General features: G+C 40.9%; 1 protein-coding gene across 1 annotated transcript in view; it reads left to right on the top strand.

Annotated features, from left to right (window-relative positions):
• LOC124795038 overlaps nucleotides 1-12,414 on the top strand; it is a 221,431-nt gene that overhangs the window by 189,694 nt on the left and 19,323 nt on the right. Inside the window, exon 2 of the mRNA XM_047258821.1 lies at nucleotides 216-459. Within this exon, the coding sequence (XP_047114777.1) occupies nucleotides 216-459 (244 nt within the window). The remainder of the gene's footprint in view (nucleotides 1-215; nucleotides 460-12,414) is intronic.

Genomic DNA, 12,414 nt, shown 5'->3' with positions numbered 1-12,414 from the left:
GTTAAATTTCGCGTCTGTAGCACGTCATCTTCGTGGTGTAGCAATTTAAATGGCCAGTAGTGTATATAGGCGTTGCCGACCGCAGCGCCGCATTCTGCCTGTTTACATATCTCTGCATTTGGATACGCATGCCTATACCAATTTCTTTGGCACTTCAGAGTAGAATTTCCCTACGTGTTGGCGGGCGGCTGTGAGCAGAACGCCGGTGTGTGCAGGCGGGCGTGGAGCCGTGCAACCAGAGCGACTGGTGGGCGGGCGCGCCGGAGGAGGACGCGCTGTCGCTGCCGCTGGACGGCGACGACGACGCGGCGGCCCTGTGGTCGGGCGCCTTCGTCCCGCCGCCGCCGCGGCCGCACTTCCTCGACGACTCCGCGGCGCCCGACGGGCTCACCACGTGCGACCTGTGCGCCTGGGCGTGGCGCGCGCGGACTCCCGTCTTCCCCGCCGACGAACCACCAGGTCAGCCTGCTGCTCGCTTCTGGCCGCGCGAGTCGTTGGCGACGCTCGCCATCGTACGGTGGTGTACGGGTATTATTAAAAAAATAAGCCCAATCTTCTGCGACAGAGCGCCAATTGCTACGCTGAGCTCACTGATGACGCTGGGTACTCCTAGAGCCAAGTTTCGACACCAATTTCCTATTCATCACATTCCTCACGCACATAATTTCCAATTAACGTCGGGAGCGCAGCCGCGTACAGTTCATTTCTTCTTCTTCTAATATGACGGACGTTCGATGAGTAATGCAAGAATTTTTTTTCTGAAGGCAGGTTGGTTTTATTCAGTATTCCAGTGCACCATATAATTCCTCACCATTTTGGCTACAAAAGCCTACTTTTCAACATTATCTCCATTCAATGCGACTGCCTTACGCCAGCTTACTGGGAGGTCCTCTATGCTCTCATGGTACCACTCCACCGCTTGATGTCGGAGCCGACGTCTTGCTGTATCAATAACCTCCCCATCATCCACGTACTGCTTCGCGCGATTTGCATCGTCCATTGGTCCAGACAAATGCAAGTCGGAAGGTGTGAGATCCGAGCTGTATAGTGGACGAGGAATAACAGTCCAATCAAGTTTAGTGAGACTTGTATGAAGTCTTGCGTTGTCATGAGGGAGGCGGAGTTCATTAGCAATTACGTGGTGACGAACACGCGAAGTCGTTTCTTCAGTTTCTTGATGACAGCACTTCAGAGTTGACCGTTGCGCCATGAGGGGGCATCAAACAGAATAACTCTTCAGAGTCCCGGAAGACCGTCGCCATGAATTTACCAGCTGAGTGTGCAGCTTTGAACTTGTTCTTCAGAGGAGAGATGGTGTGACACCACTCGATGCATTGCTGTTTTGTTTCCAGCTCGAAGTGATGAATCCATGTTTCATCGCCCGTGATGATTGAAACCTCCCTTTAGAAAAATTTATGAATGATTGTGCTGATAAACCTTTTACGTTATTTGATTTTCAAACAGCTGAGTAAAACTGAACGTACTCACAAGGAAACCTCCCCATCGCACCCCCCTCAGATTTGATTATAAGTTGGCACAGTGGATAGGCCTTGAAAACTGAACACAGATCAATAGAGAAAACAGGAAGAAGTTGTGTGGAACTACGAAAAAATAAGCAAAATATACAAACTGAGTAGTCCATGCGCAAGATAGGCAACATCAGGGATAGTGGTCCCGCGGTTAGCGTGAGCAGCTGCGAAACGAGAGATCCTTAGTTCAAGTCTTCCCTTAAGTCCTTAAGTGAAAGGTCTAACTTTTTATTTTCAGACAATTATCAAAGTTCAGGCACTCACACATACTCAACTTCGCTCTCCAACATTCCAGGACATGTTCAGATTTGCTTGGACATATGCAGGATTTGACGGTCTACACGCGGAAAAATTTGAAAACGTTAAAAACATATGTTTTGACAGAGCACAGGGAAAACTGTGCGACTGTGAAACTGTTGCATTCATTTTGTCCAGTTTATGTGTCAAACTCTTATGTTTTCATCACGTTTTTGGGAGTGATCATCACATCCACAAGAAAACCTAAATCAGGCAAGGTAGAAGAATCTTTTTACCCATTCGCCAAGTGTACAAGTTAGGTGGGTCGACAACATATTCTTGTCCTGTGACGCACATGCCGTCACCTGTGTCGTATGGAATATATCAGACGCGTTTTCCTGTGGAGGAATCGGTTGACCTATGACCTTGCGATCAAATGTTTTCGGTTCCCATTGGAGAGGCACGTCCTTTCGTCTACTAATCGCACGGTTTTGCGGTGCGGTCGCAAAACACAGACACTAAACTTACTACAGTGAACAGAGACGTCAATGAACGAACGGACATATCATAACTTTGCGGACATAAAGAAGGTAAACCTTCCACTCGAGGGAAGACTTGAACCAAGGACCTCTCGTTTCGCAGCTGCTCACGCTAACCACGGGACCACGGCGGTTCTGAGCTCACACTTTTCTTGACGTTGCCTATCTTGCGCATGGACTACTCAGTTTGTATATTTTGCTTATTTTTTTCATAGTTCCAAACAACTTCTTCCTGTTTTCTCGATTGATCTGTGTTCAGTTTTTCAAGGCCTATCCACTGTGCCAACTTAATTAAATCTGAGGGGGGTGCGATGGGGAGGTTCCCTTGTCAGATAGTTCTCTCTTTACTTATTCTGATCATCACTAAACTGACACACAATTTTTTTTAGCGCAACGCAATCTGACTTTCAATAATCCCTACAAAAGGAAGGCCCTGACTAACAATAACCTATACCTTTCATGAATCACTTACATCACAAAAATTTTCGTTACTCGAACCACTGCAATACAGCGAGCACCAATACTGCCAGCTAAATAAAAGATTCTAACTACTGAAGTCACTAACTACTGATAGACATAGTTATCAAATGAAAGATTTTGATAGAGAACAATCAATGTATTTACCTTAATAGTGTTCAAAAGTCATAATATATATATATATATATATATATATATATATATATATATATATATATATATATATATAAATCCAATAAACAACAGACTAATGACAATTTCCATGAAATGTGCAAATAAAATGTACTGTTTAATTAACGCACACATGCCTATCAACCAGGAGAATAAAACAAATCCAGAAAAAGTAAATAAGTCATGGGAAGTGTTAGAGAATACAGTCTCCAAACTTCCTCAAAATTATGTAAAGATTTTAATGGGTGATTTTAATGCACAGTTAGGGAAAGAGAGAAAATTTAGAAAAACGGTCGGTGAATTCCCTGCACATAAATGGACCAATCAAAATGGAAAGAGGCTGGTAGAATTTTGCAGAAATTTCAATCTCAAAATTATGTCAAGTCATTTTAAGAAAAAACCTTCAAAACAAAAGACATGGCGATCACCTAACAAGGACATAGGTGAATTCCAAATTGACCATATTGCAATCTCGTATCCATGTCACAAAGAAATTTTAAATGTTCAAGTTCGTAAAGGCGCCAATATTGACTCAGACCATTACTTAACCCGTGTGAAACTAAAGCAAAAACCCCAAAATTTCAACAAAAGGACACCATTAATCCCCAAATTTGACACCAGTAAAATCCAACCATCATTATTAGCAGACGAATTTGACAAAACAAGTGCACAAAATTGGGAACAACTCAAACACAAGATTATCAAAACAGCTCAAGATCAAATTCCTTTACGAAAACACAAGAAACATGCTTGGTGGAATGAAAACTGTGATCATGCAATCAAAGCCAGACAAGAGACATTTAAAGCATGGAATAGCAACAAGACAGAAGACACATATGATACATTCCTGACAACTAGAAAAGACACTTCAAAATTAATTAGACAAACCAAAAGACAATATGAGAATAGTCAACTCTTAGAAATTGAAGAAGATTTTCAGAAATACAATACCAGAAATTTTTATAAAACTTTTAAAACCAAAATAAAGGGGTACCAACCCCAGAATCTTTGCTTCAAGAAGGAAAATGGACAGTTGGCTCTTAACAACCAAGAAAATTGTAAAGAACTTTCTAAATATTTTAAGAATCTTCTAAATTGCCCCGAGCCCACAGAAAGATTTCCACCAAAAATTCCCCAACAATGCAATCCAGTTTCACTTGCACCAAATGAAGAGGAAATCATTAAAGAAATTCATAGGTTGAAAAACAACAAAGCATCTGGTGAAGATGGAATTGTTGCAGAACTTTTAAAGGCAGCTGGTCCAAAAACCGTTAAAGAAATTACTTCAATCATGCAAAACATTTGGCAAACTGAAAAAATTCCTGATGAATGGAAAACCGCCTTGATTCACCCACTTCATAAGAAGGGAGACAAAACTGATGTTAATAATTACAGAGGAATTTCTCTTCTTCCAGTCACATACAAAATCCTCTCTCAATGTCTTCTGAACCGAGCACAACAACAACTTGAATGGAAAATTGGCGAATATCAAGCAGGTTTCAGGCCAAATAGATCTTGCCCAGAACAGATTTTAGTCCTCAAACTAATTCTCAGACATCAAAAAATTTACAATAAAAAACTAGTTTGTACCTTTGTAGATTTTAGAAAGGCTTATGACTCAGTGGATCGTGAATCTCTTTTCCAAATTGTGAAAGAACAAGGCCTGGATCCTAAAACCACGGCAATTATCAGAGACACGCTAACTGGTACAAAATCAAAAGTAAAGTTCAGAGGAGAAATTTCAGAATCCTTTGAAATAAAAACAGGCGTGAGGCAAGGTGATGGACTCTCTCCGTTGCTATTTAACTGCGTTCTAGAAAAAGTAATACAAGAGTGGCGCGAACGAAAATTGGAGTTCAAAATTGACCAACCAGTGAAATTAGGACGAACAAATATTCGAATAGACTGTTTGGCCTTTGCAGACGACTTGGTTATTCTAACGCAGGACATCCAAATTGCTCAGAAACAAATAGAAATTCTTAAAGAAACAGCAGAAAGAGTAGGTCTCCAAATCTCATTTGAAAAAACACAGTATATGACTAGCAACAAACTGGCACCCAAACTTTTGGAAACTACGTATGGAAAAATCAAAAGAGTTTCGCAATTCAAATATTTAGGTGAAACAATCTCAGAGACTGGTCTAGAAAAAGTTGGAAATGAAATTCGTTGTCAAAAGATGGAGACAGCTTTTAGACTTACAAAAGACATCTACAACAAAAAATGTCTCTCGAGGTACTCTAAATTGAGACATTACAACACGGTCATAAAACCAGAGTGCCTTTATGGGGCTGAAACGCTAATTTTAAACAGAAAAAAGAACATTCAAGAAATCCAAAAAAGAGAAAGAAAAGTAATCAGAAAAATTCTAGGTCCAAAATATACTGAATAAGGAACATACAGGCTAAGAGCAAATAGTGAAATTCAACAATACACCAGCATATATTCGGATATGAAAAAACGCAGATTAAAATTTTATGGGCATATTAAAAGAATGGATGCTACCAGACTAACTAAACAAGTAGTGGAATTCTACGAAAATCGAAGTAAAGCTAAATTTGAGACAATAAAATGGATTGCTGCTATAAAAGAGGACATGAAAGAGGCAGATATAAAACAAGATGAAATTCAAGACAGAAAATTATTTGGGCAAAAAATTCATGACTGGGTAGTTGGTCAAGCTGAAAAACCAAAGAAAACTGGAACCACATGGTCTGATGAAAGGAAAAGAGCTCATTCCGAGAGAATGAAAACAATTTGGGCAGAGAGAAAGTCTAAAAGAAAATAACTGAATGCCCCGTGATTGTACTTCGCGTGGTCCAGAAGGGCCCAAACGTGAATAATAATATATATATATATATATATCAATTCATGACATCCAGTCTTACAAATTTACTGTCTCTGATGGACACACATCCAGATCATCCGCTCTCAAAACTCTGCCATCTCTCTCTCCACATCTACCACTGCTGGCGGCTCACCTCCAACTGCGCAACGCTACGCGCTGTTCACATCCAACTGCCCAACACTACAATAGCGAATATTACAACAATGCCAACCAGCCACAGACTGCACACAGCCAGTGATTTTCATACATAGCGCTACGTGGCGTTACCAACATAAAGCTGGCCGCGGTGGCCGTGCGGTTCTAGGCGCTCCAGTCCGGAGCCGCGCTGCTGCTACGGTCGCAGGTTCGAATCCTGCCTCAGGCATGGGTGTGTGTGATGTCCTTAGGTTAGTTAGGTTTAAGTAGTTCTAAGTTCTAGGGGACTGATGACCACAGCAGTTCAGTCCCATAGTGCTCAGAGCCAGAGCCAATATAAAGACCTAAACAGCCTACTTACATGATGTTCGACAAAAAATTGTCACGACTAGCCTTGTAACGCGCAAAAAATTCCTCACGGATGGTTCTTCGTTGCTCATTATGGTCTTTCGTTGGACAACGAGAAACCTAGCGGATACACATTTTTGAGTGCTCCAACTGGTGGACGAGTGTAGTGTAGCGAGGTGTTTGACTGTGGTCCGTCAATAATCTCGAATCAGAGTACCCGCGCGTTCCAAATATAGCAGGAGTCGCAGCTGCGTGCGACCGGCCGACACGCTGGAGATCGTACAGGTTCGCGCGATCTTATTGCGATGATAACAGACCCTCACCCAACGACTTTGTTAACTGCCAGGTCTCCGCAGACATTCTCCAAGCTCCTACGAATACCAGCGATACCCTGGTTTTCCGCCAAGAGACACAATTGACAGCTATCTGCGTGGAACGCACCTCCGTTACAGACGCCATTTTCAAGGCTACGCATAGCGCTGCCACTTATCGTAAGTTTATGAAACTATAGGCGCTGAAGTGGGAATATTTCAAGATGTCCCACAACAAGCTGCATGTTTTTTCAACCGAACTGTCCGAGAAAAAATTGGTTACTTCTTGAACACCCCTCGTAGTTTAGAAGGTTGACAGTGTGAATGCCCCTCGAATTTCTGTCGTATACCTTTAGGCCATCTAAGAAGGAGCCGACAGACTGAAGCTACTGTAGTTGTTACGTATTTTTAAACCACAGAAAGGACAACCGCCAGAGAATTTCATCAGTGTCACAGAGTACGCTAGAAGCATTAGTAATAAGAGGGGTAGCTAATGACCGGTTCCATTCATACATAGCAGATAAGGTACAAAGAACAGAGATAAAGCATACCTCAAATAAGTCTAAACTTTTAGTATAATAATCATCAGAACCAGAGTTCCTCGGGGCAGCATATTATGACCAACCAGTTCCTGATGTTCCCAGTAGCGTTAGTCATGTGCAAAAAATTCTGTTTTCTGATGATAGCAGTATTATAGTCACTGTGAAAACAAGTGAACTCCTTGCAGAGAAATCAGATTAAACCCTCAGGAAGTTTACAATTTTTCAGTAACCAATAAAGAACGTAAAAAAACCAATCTCATTAATTTCAGTTTGAAGAGGGAAAAGTACATAGTTTAACTAAATGTAGACGGCAGTTCTATAGACTGTGTAACAAATGTGAAATTTCTACGGGTGGATATTAATTCTCAGATGAAGTGGTGTGAATACATACGACTAAGTTGCAAGCAGAATATCTTCGGCATGTTATGCCCTTAGAGTCCTGTCATCAGTAGGCAATAGACAGTGTCTCTTAGTTACAAACAGTTCAAATGTACACTCAATTCTTAGCTATGGCATTCTTTTTTGGAGAACAAACGCGCGAAATACGAACACAATTTTCAGTAGCAGAGAAGGGCCATAATAAAAAATTGTAGTCCAGCTCATTGTAAAGATCTGTTAAAAACATTTGGTACATTTAAGGGTATTTTCATTCGATCGTTACAACTCTGCCCGCATCTCGTGGTCGTGCGGTAGCGTTCTCGCTTCCCACGCCCGGGTTCCCGGGTTCGATTCCCGGCGGGGTCAGGGATTTTCTCTGCCTCATGGTGGCTGGGTGTTGTGTGCTGTCCTTAGGTTAGTTAGGTTTAAGTAGTTCCAAGTTTTAGGGGACAGATGACCATAGATGTTAAGTCCCATAGTGCTCAGAGCCATTTGAACGTTACAACTCTAAGTACAAGCGTGTTATTTTCACCAGACGCGTTTCGATTTATTGAGGTAAAGCATCATGAGTGGTCTATAATTAAAGATATTTGCAGTTTGATGTGTTTTTAAGATCGAAAAATAATTCGTTAATAATTCGTTGGTTTTTACTTACGATGATTTCTGCTTGGTTTCTCGCCTGCAAAAGGAAATGCCGCCTGCTAACCGTCTGGTGCCTTTCTTCATTAGACAGATACTCGCAGTCTAATTTTTCGTTGCTCTGCAGAACTTTGAATTACTAACGTTGCTCATAGCACACTTTTTCTGCACCACTGTTTACTGTTTATTTTTATACTTCTAAATGAGTATTGTGTTTTGTGGTGTTGCCAATATAATATCGTCACAAGTTTGACTTTGACCTATACTTTTTTTTTTTAGTTTACTATATGTGTGTTATTCTATTTAATTATACTGCTGTGTATTTATATACTGTGGAAGAGTAATGAAGGAATAGTGAAGTATTTTTTGTTTATTTGTAATGAGAATGGAGAATCAAAGATGAACAGACATAAGAGCATAGTATTGTGGACATAAGAGCATAGTAATGTGAAGGAGAGTGTGTTGGAGGTAAAGATGAGGAGCAAGAAAGTGAAATGAAATTGAGGGGGGGGGGGGGGGGAATTGGGTGGGAGAGGGTGAAGCATGGAAAAGGCTTTTTTTCTTTTTCAATTATTTTGTATAGTGTCTGATTTACAATATTTATTTGGTCATTGAGAAGCTGTTTATTTCGTGTTAATGCTTTGTTATGAGGAAATTTTCTTGGAAAGGGAGGAGATCTCTGCCTTTACTGATTGTTATGGTGTTCATATCTTTTTCGATATTGCTTGCTCTGTGGTACTTCTGTTTTAGATTATCTGCAATTGTTGAATGATTTGTACTGTGTTTCAGTGCTCTGACGTGTTTTTTTATAGAAGTATTATACATCAAATGTCCTGCCAGTCATTCAAATGTATATTGTTTTACGATCTCTGCAACTGAGCTGATAGATAGCATATTGTTGGTGTCTATCTGGTTTTGATTTCAGTTTTGGAATGTTCTTTTATACTAAGTTCTTCGTTTTGTAAGCAGTGTTAAAGCCTTGTTATTTTTTTCTTTAGTATGTTACCTTTTTATGTGTGAATTTGTTGCCGTAGATCACAGTATGCCATTTTTTGTGGTAATGTCGGTTGTATGTATTGGTGTGGTTTCATTGGTTTTTACATTATCTGTGTCTTTAGTTTCTCCCCATTTAGTTTCTCTACCGTTGTTTCTTTGTGTCCATGTTTAATGCTATTTGTTTTATAATGGCCAGCTCTTTCTCGAAATAAGAAGTCACAATAACAAAGAAAAGCTGCAATGTCATCGACTGGTACAGGCACATGGACGACATAATATGCATGGTAGATGAACATAAAAACAGAATACAGGAACTACACAAAGACATAAAAACTGCACACAAAAGCATGAAGTTCACATCAGCAGAACAACACAAAAACTCGCTCCACTTCCTAGATATAACCATAAGAAAAGAAAATAACAAACATACATGTGACATATACAGAAAACCCACAAAAAGTGACGCTATTTTAAATGCAACCTCAAACCACCTGCACAATCAAAAACAACAGCAATCAGATACGTGTTAAACAGACTCAAGAGGATCCTCCTCAACACCTCTGATTACAAAAAGAGCTGGCAATTATAAAACAAATAATATTAAAAATGGACACAAAGAAACAACGGCAGACAAATTAAACAGGAAAATAAAATCGCAAATAATGAAAAAACTAATCAGACCACACCAACACATACAACCGGCACTACCACGAAAAATGGCATACAGTGACCAACCACAATAAATTCACACACTAAATAGGTAACATTTTTTTTAAAAAAAAAGGCATAAACATTGCTTACAAAACAAGGAACCCAGTACAAAAGACCATCCCAAAACTGAAATCAAAACCAGACAGATACCAACAATCTGGTATCTATCAGCTCGGTTGCAGAGATCGTGAAAAAATATACATTGGAATGACTGCAGGATGTTGTTGTTGTGGTCTTCAGTCCTGAAACTGGTTTGATGCAGCTCTCCATGCTACCTTATCCTGTGCAGGATATTGACACATAATATAAAGAACACATCAGTGCATTGAAACATGGTACAAACCGTTCAACATTTGCGCCTCAATAATATGAATAAAAGTTAGTTATTACTTGGCAAAACAAAATGGATTCAATAAGGGAATTCAAGAAATAAACTTATTTTTGCAAGGGAATGACAAGCAAAGGTCAATTGTATTGAATCCTTTGTTATCCATTCGTACCACAGTAATACAGACAACAGTTAATTACAGCATCATAAAGTAAAATTGCTCAAGTTCGTCAGTGCATTAAATAAAAGTAGGGCATACCAATAAACAAAATTAAAATATTATCTTAAAGGGGTCAGTATGACCACTCTGGGCGTTAAAGGCGAAAACTGCAAAAAAAACATAATCAGTTTTGCGAAATGCGCTATTCTTCAATATAATGAAAGTACATTTTGACCGTTTAGAACGTTCTAGTGTTCGGCCTGAGGGCAAGGGTTGCCTGCAGCTGCGATATGGTGCTGTGACCTACCCTGATTCGTCTAAACTGAGTTCTTGAGACAGATCATAGTGCATGCTGAATGTCGTGGTCGGAATCCATTAGGGACTTTCCAATGACGTCAGGTATTGTCCCAGTAACATTTACTCCGTAGGACAAGATGTTCGTCACCATATTAAAAGAGAACACTAGTTTAGAACTGGTTGCACGCGATCTTATTGCTCTCCACCGCTGACGTAAGCAGTGATAGTGAAGTGGTGTGTACATGCCAGTCAGTTGTATGGAATCTGCGCAGTAAGATGGATTGGCTTGGAGACTCGACAGAATGACAGGAAAAATCTATAGTGTTTACATGGCCCACGACCACACCGTGAATGGAGTTGCCCAGTTTGTTGCGTATCATCGCAAGCTGTCTAACTTGCCTACAAGGAATAATGTAACTCTCGGCATAATAAAAGAGCCCGTAAAAAGATTCCAACTGATTGGGACTGGAGAGGAGTATCACGTACTGCCAATAACAATCGATTTCAGACCAGGCAGGCATCGCTACTGTCAGTGAATACAGATCCATCACAACCAGCTACCAAACGAACATTGTGAAGGGAACTGCTTGCAGTAAACATCAGGAGCCAGGTACGTCGAAAAAGGCCACTGCTCACAGTGGCACATAAAGATGCACCTATTCAAAGGCCCAAACAACACAGACAACTGACTGGGAGGCGTGTGGTCTGAAGAGTAATTTCGCCTCTTTCCTAATGTTGCAAGGCGTCAAGTGCAACGACAACGCAATGAGGCGTTTAAACCTCGGTATGTGGAAATTGTAGCTTAGGTTGAAGATATTTCTGCGATGTTTTGGGAGTATTTTTCTTATCACGACCTGGATCCGCTCATTCACGCTACCGCGAACGTGGACCAGGATGCCTATTTCAACGTTCTCGGTGAGCAAGTGTTGCTCTTTCTTCCACATCTTCATGATGAGTATACTGTAGACACCTCTGTCTTCCAAGATGACAAAAGCCGTGTTCACAAAGCCGCAAGCATACAGGGGATACGAAAAAAATGGGAACACCCGTACTTATATGGGAATGATTCATTAATAAGGGGTTGGACCCCCATTTGCCCATAATACATCTGCAATTCTTCTTGAAATACTGGGACGTAATGGTTGTATGGTCTCCAGTGAAATGTTATGCCACTCCTCGATCAGAACCTCTTCTAATTCCTGTAGCGACGAGGGAAGCGAAAATCTGCTCCGGAGTCTGCGCTCCAATAGTGCTCACAAGGGTTCGATAACGTTCGAGTCCGGGAACTGTACTGCCCCAGGAAGACGCTGCGGTTCAGTTGCATGCTCCTCATACCACGATTGTATTGTCCTGGCTGTGTGAATGGATGAATTATCGTCCTGAAATATGCCATCATTGTTGGGCAACAACATTTTAATCGTTGAGTGCACCTGATCACCTAAAATGTTCACATAATCGTTGGCTGTAACACGGAATTGAGAGTAATGATGGAACCATAACAATACCTGACATGGCTACCCACACCATCACGCTTCCACCTCCATGCTTAACCGATGGAATCAAGCAGTGAGGATTGTAGGCTTCTTTTGGCGTTCTCCAGATGTAAACCCGGCCTGATGTTGGAAATAACGGAAACGCTGACTCGTCGGACCATATGACGTGTTTCCACTGATCATCCGTCCAGGATTTATGCTCCTGACGCCATGTTTTACGCTTCTTTGCGTTGGTTGTCGTCACTAATGGTTTCGGTATAGCAACTCGTCATGTTTTG

The sequence above is a fragment of the Schistocerca piceifrons genome, chromosome 4 (assembly GCF_021461385.2).
Source record: "Schistocerca piceifrons isolate TAMUIC-IGC-003096 chromosome 4, iqSchPice1.1, whole genome shotgun sequence".
NCBI lineage: Eukaryota > Metazoa > Arthropoda > Insecta > Orthoptera > Acrididae > Schistocerca > Schistocerca piceifrons.
This window is presented reverse-complemented; position numbering and strand designations above follow the sequence as displayed.